Source organism: Trachypithecus francoisi, unplaced genomic scaffold (genome assembly GCF_009764315.1).
Source record: "Trachypithecus francoisi isolate TF-2019V2 unplaced genomic scaffold, Tfra_2.0 Lachesis_group15, whole genome shotgun sequence".
Classification (NCBI taxonomy): domain Eukaryota; kingdom Metazoa; phylum Chordata; class Mammalia; order Primates; family Cercopithecidae; genus Trachypithecus; species Trachypithecus francoisi.
This window is the reverse complement of record NW_022681460.1, coordinates 65,846,158-65,862,278: the sequence shown is the minus strand read 5'-3', so window position 1 is coordinate 65,862,278 and position 16,121 is coordinate 65,846,158. Positions and strand designations below refer to the sequence as shown.

Sequence of the window (16,121 nt, the reverse complement as noted above, 5' to 3'; positions counted from 1 at the left end):
TAAAATATTTACTATTTGGACCTTTACAGTTGTTTGCTGATCTCAGGAATAGAATGCTTCTTTCACCCAAAAAGTTCTCATGTCTCTTTGCAATTAATCTCCTCCCTTCTCCTATCCCCTAGCAACTACAGATGGGCCTTCTACCACTATAGTTTTGGCTTTTCTAGAATGTGTTAAAAATTGAATCATATGTAGTCTCCTCACCTGGCTTCTTACACTTAAATGAGTGCTTTTGAGATTCATTCAAGCCAAGTATGGTGGCTCACGCCTGTAATCCCAGCACTTTGGGAGGCTGAGGCAGGTGGATCATGAGGTCAGGAGTTTGAGACCAGCCTGGCCAACACAGTGAAACCCCATCTCTACTAAAAATACCAAACTTAGCTGGCGTGGTGGCAGGCGCTTGTAATCCCAGCTACTTGGGAGGCTGGGGCAGGAGAATCACTTGAACCCAGGAGGCAGGTTGCTGTGAGCCAAGATCACGCCACTGCACTCCAGCCTGGGTGATAGAGCTAGACTCTGTCTCAAAAAAAAAAGAAGAAAAGAAAAAAAAGAGATTCATTCATGTTGGGTATATCAGTAATTCACTCCTTTTTTTTTTTTTTTTTTTTTTTTGGTAGAGACAGGTTCCCACTATGTTGCTCAGGCTGGTCTTCAACTCTTGGGCTCAAGTGATCCTCCTACCTTGGCCTCCCACAGTGCTGGGATTATAGGCATGAGTCACCGTACCTAGCTGTTCACTTGTTTTTATGGTTGACTTGCACTTGCTTTCCTTGAATTTCTTGAAAATGCTGCTTTATTCTTACTTTGCTTTGAATCTTGCTCTTAATTTTTATTTTTATTTATTGAGACAGGGTCTCACTCTTATCACCCAGGCTGGAGTGCAGGTCATGATCAGGGCATACTACATCCTTGACCTCCCAGGCTCAAGCAGTCCTCCCACCTCAGTCCCCTGAGTAGCTGGGTCTACGGGTATGCGTCACTACATCCGGCTAATTTTTTAAGTTTTTTTGTAGAGATGGGGTCTCTTCATGTTGCCTAGGGTGGTCTCGAACTCCTGGACTCAAGTGATCTACCCTCCTTGGCCTTCTAAATTGCTGGGATTACAGACCTGAGACACTGCATCCGGCTTGTTTGTTGCTCTTAAGAAACCTGTGGTGACCTAATTTTTTGTTCGTTCGTTTGTTTGTTTTGAGACGAAGTATCGCTCTGTCACCCAGACTGGAGTGCAGTGGCGCAGTCTTGGCTCACTGCGACCTCCGCCTCCCAGGTTCAAGCAATTCTCCTGTCTCAGCCTTCTGAGTAGCTGGGATTACAGGTGCGTGCCACCACACCTGGCTAATGTTTGTAATTTTAGTAGAGACAGGGTTTCGCCATGTTGGCCAGGCTGGTCCTGACGTCAGGTGATCCACCCACCTTGGCCTCCCAAAGTGCTGGGATTACAGGCATGAGCCACCACACCCGACCTGTTTGTCTGTGTTTTGAGACAGGGTCTTACTCTGTTGCCCAGGCTGGAGTACAGTGGCATGATCACGGCTCACTGTAGCCTCAACTTACTGAGCTCAAGTGATCATGCCACCTCAACCTCCAGGTAGCTGGAACCACAGGCACATGGCACCACACCTGGCTAATTTTCGAATTTTTTTAAAGAAACAGGGTCTCCCTATGTTGCCCAGGCTGGTCTTGAGCTCCTAGGCTTAAGCAATCCTTTGGCCTTGATCTCCCAAAGTGCTCGGATTACAGGCGTGGGCCACCGTGCCTGGCCCCTAATTTTTAAAATTCTTATTATAATAGGTAATTCGATCTATTTGTCTTGATTTTTTTTTTTTTTTTTTGGGAGATGGAGTCTCACCCTGTCGCTCAGGCTGGAGTGGAGTGGCATGATCTTGACTCACCTCAACCTCCGCCTCCCAGGCTCAAATGATCCTCCCACCTTAGCCTCTGAGTAGCTGGGATCACAGAGATGCACCACCATGCTCGGATAATTTTTTTTTTTTCTTTTTTAATTTTTTTAAAGACAGAGCGTTGCTCTGTTGCTTACGCTTGAGTGCAGTGATGCGATTTTGGCTCACTGCAGCCTTCTCCTCCTGGGTTCAAGCAATTTTTGTGCTTCGGCCTCCTTAGGAACTGGGATTACAGGCATGTGCCACCATGCCCAGCTAATTTTTGTATTTTTAGTAGAGATGGGGTTTCGCCATGTTGGCCGTGCTGGTCTTGAACTCCTGACCTCAAGTGATCCGCCCGCCTCAGCCTCCCAAAGTGCTAGGATTACAGACGTTAGCCACTGTGCCAGCCCAGCTAATTATTTTTGCCTTGATGTTCTGAGAATTTTTTTCCTTTCCTTTAAAATCTAATAGTTTCATTAGAATGTATTTTGAAGTTAATTTTTCCTAGTAATATGTTTACTTCCTGGCACATTTTCTTGGAATATAGTTTTAAATACAGGTTTTGTTTAATCAGCAGAAATGTATTTATTTGCATTTAGTTTTCTTTTTATATTAGTTTTGAATGGCATTAGTTTGATTTTTTTTTTTCTTTTTCCTACTTTTAGGCATTTTGTGGACAGAGTTCATGTGTACCCCCTCCTGTTAGTATAGCACCCTGCACCTTCTTTAATGGAGAATGATATTGGTAGTGGGGAGGAAAACGGGAGTTAGCACATATTTGTGCAGGATTCTTTTTTTTTTTTTTTTTGACATGGAGTCTTACTCTATTGCTCAGGCTGGAATTCAGTGGCACGATCTCAGCTCTCTGCAACCTCTGCCTCCGGGTTCAAGCAATTCTCCTGTCTCAGCCTCTTGAGTAGCTGGGATTACACGTGTGTGCCACCACACCTGGCTAATTTTTGTATTTTTATTAGAAATGGGGTTTCACCATGTTGGACAGGCTGGTCTCAAACTCCTAACCTTAAGTGATTTGCCCGCCTGGGCCTCCCAAAGTGCTGGAATTACAGTTGTGAGCTACTGTGCCCAGCCTTGAGACAGGGTCATACTTTCTCACCCAGGCTGGAGTGCAGTGGTATGATCGTACCTCACTATAACCTCAAACTCCTGGGTTCAATTAATTCTCTCACCTCAGCCTCTTGAGTATTTATGACTACACACTTGTGCCATGATGCCCAGCTGATTAAATTTTTCTTTTTTTTGGTAGAGACAGGGCTTTACTATGTTGCCTTGCCTGGGCTCAAGCTGTCCTCCCTCACTAGCCTCCCCAAGCTTTGAGATTACAGGCATGGGCCACTGCATCCGGTCTTAAACTCAAATAACTAATTGTTGGGGAAGTCAAATATATATTATTGATCTTGCTTTCCTTCTTGAGAAATTCACTTCTCCTGGCTCTACAACAGTATGGTCTTATCTTCATCCTGCCTCTGTGACTGCTCCTCATCTTTGATGACTCTGTTTTCTTTGTGTATCTCTTAGATGTTGGCTTTGTTTGTCTTCTCTATTTATTCTCTGGCCACTTTGAATTCACTTTGGTTGTTTCAGTTGCCATCCATAATAAATAGAAATCTTAATATCTATTCTAGATCTCTTTCCTGAGCTCCAGATCCATGTGTCCAGCTGACTACAGAGTATCTCCAGTTGTATGATCTGAAGCCCCTAACTGAATAGATAACTTACCTTTTTACCCCTTAACTTTGATCCTTCTACAGGATTTCTTAAATTGGTAAATGGCATCAGCATCTCAACGATTACCCCCACTCCCACTCCCAAATCCAGTCAGTCAGATATATGTTACCTACCAAATATAACTCATTATCCTTCTACTTTTCTGTGTCCTTGCTGTTACTAAAGACTAGGTTGGGCCGGGCGCTGTGGCTCATGCCTGTAGTACAGCTTTGGGAGGCTGAGGTGGGTGGATCATGAGGTCAGGAGATGAAGGTCAGCCTGGATAACACAGTGAAACCCCATCTCTACTGAAAATACAAAAAATTAGCTGGGCGTGGTGGCGGTTGCCTGTAGTCCCAGATACTGGGGAGACTGAGGCAGGAGAATGGCGGGAACCCAGGAGGTGGAGCTTGCAGTGAGCCGAGGTGGAGCCACTGCACTCCAGCCTGGGGGACAGAGCCAGATTCTGTCTCAAAAAAAAAAAAGAGAAACCAGGTTGCTGTTACCTGGTCCATTGCAACAACTTCCAATCATTCTCTCTTCCAGTTCAGTCTCTACAGCGTAACTGGTCTAATTATTCTAAAATACGTCTGATCACGTCTCTCTCTTCTGAAAATATTTGCCTCATTTGTTTCAGAAAACGGAATCATCAAGACAGATAAAGTATTTGAAGTGATGCTGGCTACAGACCGTTCCCACTATGCAAAATGTAACCCTTACATGGATTCTCCACAATCAATAGGTAAGCTTTAGATTTCTGAAAACATCACATTTTTCATCATTTACTTTATGATTTTGGTAAGTAGAAAAAGCCTGGGACACAGATATTTATCTATTATTACCTTCTTAATTTGAATTTTATGACTCAGCAAGTTTCATAATCCCAAACATACCTATTTTAATAAAATTATGTATGTTTTTCTGCTTTCTCAAACAATATATACATAGTATAAAGAATTAAAAACATTTTTTGAAATAAAATATTTTAGTGAAAAAAAACTTTTTTTTTTTTTGGAGATGGAGTCTCACTCTGTCACCCAGGCTGGAGTGCGGTGGCGCAATCTCAGCTCACTGCAACCTCCGCCTCCTGGGTTCAAGCAATTCTCCTGCCTCAACCTCCTGAGTAGCTGGGATTACAGGCGCATGCCATCACACCCGGCTAATTTTTTGTATTTTAGTAGAGACGAGGTTTCAGCGTGTTGCCCAGGCTGGTCTCGAAACTCCTGAACTCGAGCAATCCACCCACCTTGGCCTCCCAAAGCTCTAGGATTACAGGCATGAGCCACCACACCCTGCTGTAAAAAATAAAAACTTTTAATGAAAACTTACAGTATTAGCCGAGTTCTGAGTTTTCTTGAGGGGCCTTAGTGTTGACTAGAGATTAGTTTTCAGGTTAGGATTAATTTTTTAAATCAATATTTAAATCAGTAAGTGTGCTTAAGTTATTACTGACTTACCTGCTTTATTTGCCCTGCTTTTTTGGCTTGTGTTTGTTTTTAGAAAGTCCCGTATTTAACTGCTTCTCCTGAAGCAGGTTTTGCTGAACTGCTGAGCCTTGGCAGTGGGCGCCTTTGAGGCTTAGAAGTGCCTCAGGATTGTGTCAGTCGGCTGCCATGCTATCTTCTTTTGAAGCACTATAACAGTCAGCAGAGAAGATCCTGGGGAGCTTCTGAACCCCGAAGGCACCTGCTACCACCGCTCAGTGAAACTTGCTTCAGAGGCAGAAAGAAGCAGGTAAATAAGTTTTGAGAAAGCAGCACCAGAAGAAAAGAAACTAAAAGTTAAGAACCATGAAAAGATTGTGTGAATTAACATTAGATGATAAGATAAAGAATAAAATGAAGTAGTTTATTGGTCTTTTAAGCTGCTTTTTCAGTTATTCTAGTTTTATTTTAAGTTGACAGAAATATGAAGCAATTTCATTTTGCACAGACTTTGTATACCTATTACACATGAAAGCTTATTTTTAAAAAACAATCTGAAGGAAAAACAAGCCAAAAATACATCAACTCTCAACTTACTGAAATTCTTCCTTTCTTAGCTGACTCTACAGGAGAAGAAATTTTTAGCTGCCGTACTTTAGAGGGACTGTTTTACTACATGAGCACATTACCCTTTGGCATGATTATATTTTCTAGTTTTAACTGCTAGGTGGCAGTACTCTAATAGATGTAAGTTTTATTTTCTTGAGATCATAAAAACTAAAAAAGAATTATTGTGAAAAATAACATATGGATGGTAGAAAAGAAATTATGTGAAATAGTATATTTTTGCAGCTGACTGTGTCAGTAGTTCTCTTCTTGTTTTGCAGGTTTCCAAGCAACAATCAGTGCTCCACACATGGTAAGTTAAGTTTGTTCACTTGGTTACAAATGGATCACATTTTTCTCTATAATCATTTTCTTTAGTAAAAAAGGTTTAAAGGAAGTTTTAAATTTTTAATTATATCAATTTATCATCTATGAGTTGTGTGAATTGGTAATGAACATCATTTTCTTTTTTGAATGTCTTATTCTTAATAGAGGGTCTGTAGAAGGAGGTTTTTAAGGTAGAAACTGGCATATTAAAGTTTTTGGTGGTTGTCAGTATCTGTGACATGTAAAAATTAAACATAAAAGGTTATTTAGTAGAGAGTTAATTAAAGGAGATAATATTTTAAATAGTATAATGGACCTTTTATAGAAATCTCAAGTTGAATATTTCACATTTTATGTGGAAAATTCATTAGGGAATGTTTAAGTATAAGAGCCATTAAGCTGCATAGCTCTTTGAGAAGGACTTAGTTTGAGTGATCTAGCAGTTTTAATTTGTTGGGAATTTTCTTGGGTTTTATTTTATTTTATTTTATTTTTTTGAGACCAGTTCTTTCTTTGTTTCCCAGGCTGGAATGCAGTGGTATGATCATCACAGCTCACTGCAGCCTTGACTCCTGGGCTCAAGCAGTCCTCCCACCTCAACCTCCCAAAGTGCTAGGATTACAGGCATGAGCCACTGTGTCCAACCTTTTGGGGGGTTTAAATGTCAGTATTTGAATGAGTGCTCTTGTTTTATTTTGTAGGAAAGAACAGTAGCTGTTCTTTTCTTTTTCTTTTTTTTTTTTTTGAGCTGGAGTCTCACACTGTCGCCCAAGCTCATGTGCAGTGGCGTGATCTTGGCTTGCTGCAACCTCCGCCTCCTGGATTCAAGTGATTCTCCTGCCTCAGGCTCCCAAGTAGCTAGGATTACAGGTGCCTGCCACCACACTCAGCTAATTTTTTGTATTTTTAGTAGAGATGGGGCTTCACTATGTTGGCCCGGCTGGTCTCAAACTCCTGACCTCGTGATCCACCTGCTTTAGCCTCCCAAAGTGCTGGGATTACAGGCGTGAGCCACTGCGCCCAGCCTTTTGTTTTTGGACAGAGTTTCGCTCTTGTTGCCCAGGCTAGAGTGCAATGGTGTGATCTCTGCTCACTGCAACCTCCACCTCCTAGGTTCAAACAGTTCTCCTGCCTCAGCCTCCCTAGTAGCTGGGATTACAGGCACCTGCCACCACGCCCGGCTTTTTATATTTTTAGGAGAGATGGGGTTTCACCATGTTGACTAGGCTGGTTTTGAACTCCTGACCTCTGGTGATCCACTCGCCTTTGCCTCCCAAAGTGCTGGGATTATAGGCGTGAGCCACTGCGCCTGGCCAGAACAGTAACTTTTCTGATTCTCTGCAAGTATTTGGGGTTGGAGAAGCTCTTATTTAAACTTAATACTAAAATAAATTCTATATGTATTTATAGTGAACTGATAATTATATTAGAAGAAAAAAGCAGACATTTATAAACATTGAATAGAAATGTCTTTTTGAAACATGATAGAAAACACAGAAGCCATTAAAAAAAAGTGATACATTTTGAAACTTACATATCTAGGATTTTTGCAGAGAAAAAAATGTTATAAGCAAAAATTAAAGAGGAAAAATTGGCTGTGTGTGGTGGCTTACACGTATGTAATCTCAACACTTTGGGAGGCCGAGGCAGGAATATCACTTGAAGCCAGGAGTTTGAGACCAGCCTGGGCAACAAAGCAAGACTCTGTCTCTACAAAAAATTTTAAAAATTAGCTGGGTGTGGTGGCATGTTCCTGTAGTCCTAGCTACAAGGGAGGCCAAGGCAGAAGGATTGTCTGAGTCCAGGAATTTGAGGCTGCAGGGAGCCATGATTGTGCTACTGCACTCCAGCCTGGTTGACAGAGAGAGACCCTCATCTCAGTAATAATAATTAATGATTGAGGGAAATACTGTAATACATTTGACAGCAAGGGAAATTTTCAATATGTAGACATGTATGCATATATTTGTGTTTGTGTGTATCCTGTTAATAAGTAAAAGACCAGTAAGCCCAAAATAAAATGAGTAAAGGACAGGATTGATAGTTCATCGTGGCCGGGTGTGGTGGCTCACATCTGTAATCCAAGCACTTTGGGAGGCCGAGGTGGGCGGATCAGCTGAGGTCGGGAGTTCGAGATCAGCCTCACCAACATGGAGAAACCCTGTCTCTACTAAAAATACAAAATTAGCTGGGCGTGGTGGCACATGCCTGTAATCCCAGCTAGTTGAGAGGCTGAGGCAGGAGAATCGCTTGAACCCGGGAGGCGGAGGTTGTGTTGAGCTGAAATCGTGCCATTGCCCTCCAGCCTGGGCAGCAAGAGTGAAACTGTGTTTCAAAAAAAAACAGAAGCTAAGATAGTTCATTGAACAGAAATACCAATGACAGTGACATTTAAACAAATGAAAAGATGCCATCTTCACGTATTACAATTTTTTTTTTTTTTTGAGGTGGAGTCTTGCTCTGTGGCCCAGGCTGGAGTGCAGTGGCATGATCTCAGCTCACTGCAACCTCCGCCCCCTGGGTTCAAGCAATTCTCGTGCCTCACTCAGCCTCCCTCGCAGCTGGGATTATAGGCATGTGCTACCATGCCCGGCTAATTTTTATATTTTTAGTAGAGATGGGGTTTCGCCATGTTGGCCAGGCTTGTCTCAAACTCCTGACCTCAAGTAATCCATCCGCCTTGGCCTCCCAAAGTGCTGGGATTACAGGCGTGAGCCACTGTGCCTGGCCATTAAAAATTTTTTTTGTAGAAACAGGACCTCACCCCAAGTTGGTCTTGAACTCCTGGGCTCTAGTGATCCTCTTGCTTTGGCCTTCTAAAATGCTGGATTTCAGGCATGAGCCACCATGCCCAGCCTCATCGTCACTTATACTTAGTAAATTGCAAATTAGCACTATAATGAGGTACCAGTTTTCAACTATCAGATTGTTAGAGATTAAAAACTTTGATACTCTGTATTGGAAATGGAAAACTGGCAGTCACGTACTTTTTTGTGTGGGAGAGTAAACTGAATGTTTTTGGAAGACAATTTGGCAGTATCTATCAAAATGTGAAATAAATATAACTTAGATTTCCCAGTTTTATTTCAAGATATTTATCCCATAATATAGTTACATGAGTGCAGAATGACTTAACTAAAGTTATTTATTGACATCTTATTTATTATAATTATAAAAAATAGCAATGTCCACAAATGGTGGATGGTTAATAAATTATAGTACAGATGCTCCTTGACTTACATGGAGTTATGTCCCTATAAATCCATCATAAGTTGAAAATACTGTAACTCTAAAATGCATTTAATATTCTTAGCCTACCAAACTTCATAGCTTAGCCTTGCTTACCTTAAATGTGCTTAGAACACTTACATTAGACTATAGTTGGGCAAAATCAACTAACACAAAGTCTATTTTATAATAAAATGGTGAATATCACATGTATTTTATTGAATATTTTACTGAAAGTGAAAAATAGAATGGATGTATGGGTACTCGAAGTACCATTTGTACAGAATGTGTATCATTTTTACATCATTGTAAAGTCGAGAAATCATGCGTTGAACCACTGTTAAGTCAGAGACCATCTTAACCTCCATGTTGTGGAGTATTGTGAGACGGTTAAATGAAGGAGCTCTGCAAGTACAAATATGACAAAGTCTTCAAGAAATACAGTGTAATACTTACAGGTAGTTTTTTGGGTGGGAAAAATAAGAATGAAACAGTATAAAAGTTGAGTCCCAGAGGGTATTTAGAACATTCTGTAATGTGTGAAAATCACATGCACACATACATGTACACATATGTTTTTCTTTGGGAATGAAAACTAAAAATGATTTATTCTAAGATAGGGAATTAGCTTATTTGGGATATACAAGTGGAAGTGAGATCTGATTTTCACTGTATGTCCTTGATCTGTTATCAATTTCTTTCTTTCTTTCTTTCTTTTCTTTCGTTCTTTCTTTCTTTCTTTCTTTCTTTCTCTCTCTCTTTCTTTCTTTTCCTTTCTTTTCTTTTTTTCTTCTTCCTTTTTTTTTTTTTGAGACACAGTCTCTGTTGCCCAGGCTGGAGTGCAGTGGAGTGATCTTGGCTTACTGTAACCTCTGCCTCCCGGGTTCAAGCAATTCTCCTGCCTTAGCCTCTCAAATAGCTGGGATTACAGATGTACACCACCACGCCTGGCTAATTTTTGTATTTTTAGTAGAGACAGGGTTTCGTCACGTTGGCCAGGCTGGTCTTGAACTCCTGGCCCCAGGTAATCTGCCTGCCTCGGCCCTCCAAAGTGCTGGGATTACAAACTTGAGCCACTGTGCCTGACCTGTTATCAATTTCTTTATTCCTTTTTCTTAATTTTTTTAACATTTTAATGTATTATTATTATTATTATTATTATTATTATTATTATATTATTATTATTATTATTGAGATGGAGTCTCCCTCTGTCGCCCAGGCTAGAGTGCAGTGGCACAATCTCAGCTTAGTGTAACCTTCGCCTCCCAGGTTCAAGTGATTCTCCTGCCTTAGCTTCCTGAGTAGCTGGATTTATAGGCGCCTGCCACCACACCTGGCTAATTTTTGTATTTTTAGTAGAGATGGGATTTCACCATGTTGGCCAGGCTGGTCTCAAACTCCTGACCTCAAGTGATCCATCCTCCTTGGCCTCCCAAAGTGCTGGGATTACAGGCCTGAGCCGCTGCACCTAGCCCTTAAGTTTTTAGTTTTTGGTTTTTTTTTGAGACAGGGTCTTGCTGTGTTGCCCAGGCTGGAGTACAGAGGCATGATAATGGCGCACTGCAGCCTAGACCTGCTGGGCTTAAAAGATCCTCCCACCTTAGCCGCCTGAGTAGCTGGGACTATAGGCACATACCACCACCCCTAACTTTTTAAAAACATTTTCTGTAGAGATGAGGTCTCAATGTGTTGCTCAAGCTAGTTCTGAACCCTGGAGCTCAAGTGATACTCCCACCTCAGTCTCCCAAAGTGTTAGGATTACAGGCGTGAGCCACTGGGCCTGGCTTTCTTTTTTCTTTAAACCATAGATTAGGAATGGCTTTTTTGTATATTACCTATTCAGTAAGTGATTAAAAAGAAAAGTTACAGTCTTAAGATAATCTGCAAACAGTTTGAACTACTACTGAAGGGGGAATTAATGAATTCTGTAAGTATAATGGTTGAAAAATGTATTCTTTTTCTTGAAGGTAGAATGTAATATAGCACCCCCGCTCTAGCAGGAGGCCAGGTTAAGAGAGAATATTAACTGCTTACCCCTCCTCTGTGCCCAGAGAGGCTTATCTGTGTTCCATCGTTTTACATTCCTTGAGGCACAGTGATTTCTTGCTTCCCTCCCTAGCTCGGCTGTAAAGTCACAAGGTTGATAAGCAATTGCTACAAAAGCATGTATTCCCAAGGATGTAAGACATGGTGTAACAAATGTAAAAGACTAATTGACTGCCTTTGTTCTTGCTTCTGCAAGTACCCTTCCTGCAGCACGAAACTCCCGCCACAAACTGCTTGAAAGGTGATTGATCCCCTTGTTCAGGGATCAGACTTTCTGGACCCTAGTCCGACTGAGCAGGTGATCACCTTAATAATTAAACACTCTCCTGAACTGAGCTCAGTCTCTCCCATCTCTGATTTGTCCCACAACACTACCTAAATGAAAGATTTATATAGAAGCATGAATGTGACTGGGTGCAGTGGCTCACGCCTATAACCCTAATACTTTGGGAGGCTGAGGCAGGTGGGTCACCTGAGGTCAGGCGTTCGAGACCAGCCTGGCCAACATGGCAATATCCCGTCTCTACTAAAAATACAAAAATTAGCCGGGTGTGGTGGCAGGCGCCTATAATCCCAGCTACTCAGGAGGCTGAGACAGGAGAATCACTTGGACCTGGCTTGGGGGTGCAGGTTGCTGTGAGCCAAAATCACGCCACTTCACTCCAGCCTGGGCAAAAGAGCAAAACTCTGACTCAAAAAAAAAAAAAAAAAAGAAGCACGAATGCTAAAAGTTATTTTGGAGAACCAGTATCTAGCATGGTTGGGAAATTCACTGGAGTGGTGTGCTTTCAGGTATTAAGGGAAATACTTAGTGATTTTTTTCATTCCCCTGAAGTTTGGTCTGCGTGTCCAGTTTATTGCTGAACAAAGCATAGCAATTACTTGAAGGCAAAGGATGCATTTTAAAACAACAATACAAAACAGCTTTATTAAGATATAATTCTTGGCTTGGCACAGTGCCTTGAGCCGATAATCCCAGCACTTTGGGAGGCCGAGGCTGGAGGATCTCTTGAGCCCAGCAGTTTGAGACCAGCCTGGGCAACATGGTGAGATCCCATCTCTACAAAAAATAAAAAACATTTAGCTGGGCGTGATAATAAATGCCTGTGGTCCCAGCTATTCTGCAGACTGAGGTGGAAGAATTGCTTGAGCCTGGGAGTTGGAGGCTGCAGTGAGTCATGATCACACCAATACACTCTTGCCTGGGTGACAGATCAAGACCCTGTCTCAGAAAAAAAAAAGAAAAAGATACAATTCTTATACTACAGAGTTCATCCCTTTAAAGTGTAGAATTCTGTGGTTTTTAGTTTATTCAGAGTTACACAAACATCACCACTATCTAATATGAGAAGGTTTTCATCACTGCAGAAAGAAACCTTCCTTATACCCATTAGCGGTCAGATCCCAACCCCTGCTCTGCTCAGATCCTGGCAACTACTAATCTATTATTTGTTTCTATAGATTTGCCTATTCTGGACATTTCATATAAATAGAATCATATAATATGTTGCCTTTTATGACTGTGTTTTTAAATTTAGCATAATGTTTTCAAGATTTATCCCTGTTGTAGTGTGAATCAGTACTTCTCTCCTTTTTATGACTGACTAATATCCCTTTGTGTGGCTATACGACATGTATCTATTAACTGCTGGTGGACATTTGGATTGTTTCCAGTGTTTGGCTATTCTAAATAATGCTGCTGTGAACATTTGTGTACAAACTTTTGTGTGTTTTCATTTCTCTCAAGTATGTACCTAGGGTTGGAATTACCAGATCATATATGAAAACTCTATGATTAACATTTTGAAGAATGGCCAAACCATTTTTCAAAGTAGCTGCACCATTTTACAGTCCCACTGGCAATGTATGAGGGTTCCAGTTTCTCTGCTTCCTTGTTAACATTTGTTATTTTCTTCTTTTAAAAAAATTTTATCTATCCTAGTGACTATGAAGTGGTATCTCATTGTGGTTTTGATTTGCATTTCCCTAATGATGAATGATGTTGAGCATCTTTTCATGTGCATATTGGCCATTTCTGTATCTTCTTTGGAGAAACATTTATTCAGTCTCTTACCCCTTTCTTGTTTGTTTGTTTTTAATAATTAAAACTTTTTTTTTTTTTCCTGAGACAGAGTCTCACTCTGTCACCCAGGCTGGAGTGCAGTAGTGCCATCTCAGCTGACTGCAACCTCCGCCTCCTAGGTTCAAGCAATTCTCCTGCCTCAGCCTCCTGAGTAGCTAGGATTATAGGCATGGATTATAGGCATGCAACCACACCTGGCTGATTTTTCTTTTTTTTTTTTTTTTTTGAGACGGAGTCTCGCTCTGTCGCCCAGGCGGGAGTGCAGTGGCCGGATCTCAACTCATTGCAAGCTCCGCCTCCCGGGTTCACGCCATTCTCCTGCCTCAGCCTCCCGAGTAGCTGGGACTACAGGCACCCGCCACCTCGCCCGGCTAGTTTTTTGTATTTTTTAGTAGAGATGGGGTTTCACTGTGTTAGCCAGGATGGTCTCAATCTCCTGACCTCGTGATCCGCCCATCTTGGCCTCCCAAAGTGCTGGGATTACAGGCTTGAGCCACCGTGCCCGGCCTTGATTTTTCTATTTTTAGTAGAGACAGGGTTTCACCATGTTGGCCAGGCTGGTCTTGAACTCCTGACCTCATGATCTGCCTGCCTCAGCCTCCCAAAGTGTTGGGATTACAGGCGTGAGCCACCACACCCAGCCAAAAAAATTTTTTTAAAGACAAGGTCTTGCTGTGTTGCCCAGGCTGGTCTCACTCCTGAGCTCAAGCAATCCTCCTGCCTGTGCCTCCCAAAGTGCTGGGATTACAAGCATAAGCCACCACACCTGGCCTCTTGACCTTTCTTAATTGGGTTATTTGTCTTTTTATTGTCAAAACTGTATTTTATATAAATGCATTGAAAATTTTAGTTGTGCTAAAATACACATAACATAAAATTTACCATCTTAACCATTTTAAGTATACCATTTAGTAGTGTTAAGTACATTTACATTGTTATGCAATCAATCTTCAGAACACTTTACATCTTGCAAAACTAACACTCTACACTCATTCAATAACAATTTCCTAGTTTTCCCATTCTTTCTTTACCTCAGCCCCTGGCAACCACCATTCTATTTTCTGTTTCTATGAATTTGGCTCCTCTAGGTACGTCATATAAGTGGAATCATAAAGTGTTTGTCTTTTTGTGACTGGCTTATTTCACTTAGCATATGTCATAGCTTATGTCAGAATTTTCTCCCAAAATGGATGCATTTTTAATGACTTACATTTTCTGAGTAATCTATGACTCTTAATAAGGAAAACTTATGTATCTATGTGTATATATAGTTACATGGAACATCTATATGAATGTTTATATATAGGCACATACAGACAGTAAGCATACAGTGCAAGATGTGAGTAGGGTAAAATATTTTTAATTGTATTATGTGAACAAGCAGTTGTGATCTTGAATCATTTATTGCATAAATCTTAGCAGTATTGTAAGAGAAGCAGAAAGTGAGAATGCAAAGAGAAATGACGTCTACATCTAATGAACCTTAAAATCACAAGCTTGGAAGTAACTATAATCCTGGAATATTTTCCAAACCTATAAAGAAAAATGTGATATGTGCAGTGGTGAAGAGATTAAAAGCAACCTGTTAAAATGGTATCCTGGTAGCAGTGAGCACACCTGGCATCCAGGTTTGGGATCCTAAATACCACTGCTTACTAAAAGAGTCGAGTACCCCTTGGAGTAGTGACTGACATCTGTCAAGTGAGGAGGTACTCAAAGACTGAGGAGGTAATGTCAGAAGGACATAGGAGCAGATTTGAAGAGGCTCCCAAAGGCCAAATTGGAGAGGATTTGAGAATCAACAAGAATAATGATGGTAACAGATTATAGCACAGTGAATTGAAAAAGAAAAATTTATGAGTCTGTGGAGACTTAGAAAAAAAACAAAAAGAGCAAGACAGGGAAAAAAGTGAAAATGTTTTTTTTTTTTTTTTTTTTTCCCAGAAAAACAGAAGAATGTTAATTAATAAATGTAGAAGGAGTAATGAAATTTTAAAAATCAGTATTTTGGCTGGGTGCAGTGGCTCATGCCTGTAATCTCAGCACTTCAGGAGGCCCAGCAGGCAGATCACTTGAGCCCAGGAGTTCAAAACCACCCTGGGCAACAAAGCAAGACCCTGACTCTACAAAAATAAAAATAAAGATCACTATTTTGTAATCATCAATGTAATGAATTAGGCAAAGATTATTAATGAATCTAAAACCATTAGGAGGAAGATTGTTGAACAAAAATACTCACGTAGTCTCAAATTAGTACTCTACATATTATTATTATTTTTCAGGTCAGAGCTCTGTTACCCAGGCTGGATGCAGTGGCAAGATCTTGGCTCACTGCAACCTCTGCCTTCTGGGTGCAACCTCCGCCTTCTGGGTTCAAGCAATTCTTCTGCCTTAGCCTCCCAAATAGCTGGGATTACAGGCATGCACCACCATGCGTGGATCATTTCTGTATTTTTAGTAGAGACAGGGTTTCACCATGTTAGCCAGACTGGTCTCGAACTCCTGACCTCATGATCCACCCACCTCAGCCTCCCAAAGTGCTGGGATTAGAGGCGTAAGCCACCACACCTGGCCCACATATTATCAGTTATAAAGAGAAAAATATGCCTTGAAAGTAGAGTGATCTATTGGTGACCACATCTACTGAGTGGTTGAGGTTGACATGTCCAGTGGTGAGGTGGTCCAATATTATGTACTTCCTAATGTGATGCTCTGGGGAAGTTGCATAGCAAGACCTGTGTGTGTTCTTACTAGAAGTCTTTGATCTGAATCTAACCCTGAGGAAGTAGACACATCTAG

General features: G+C 41.2%; 1 protein-coding gene across 2 annotated transcripts in view; it reads left to right on the top strand.

Moving 5' to 3' along the window:
* PCMT1 (protein-L-isoaspartate (D-aspartate) O-methyltransferase) overlaps nucleotides 1–16,121 on the top strand; it is a 61,739-nt gene that overhangs the window by 18,121 nt on the left and 27,497 nt on the right. For both annotated transcript variants that reach the window (XM_033235097.1, XM_033235098.1), the window contains exons 2-3: nucleotides 4,246–4,350; nucleotides 5,920–5,951. In XM_033235097.1, coding sequence (XP_033090988.1) covers nucleotides 4,246–4,350; nucleotides 5,920–5,951 — 137 coding nt within the window. The remainder of the gene's footprint in view (nucleotides 1–4,245; nucleotides 4,351–5,919; nucleotides 5,952–16,121) is intronic.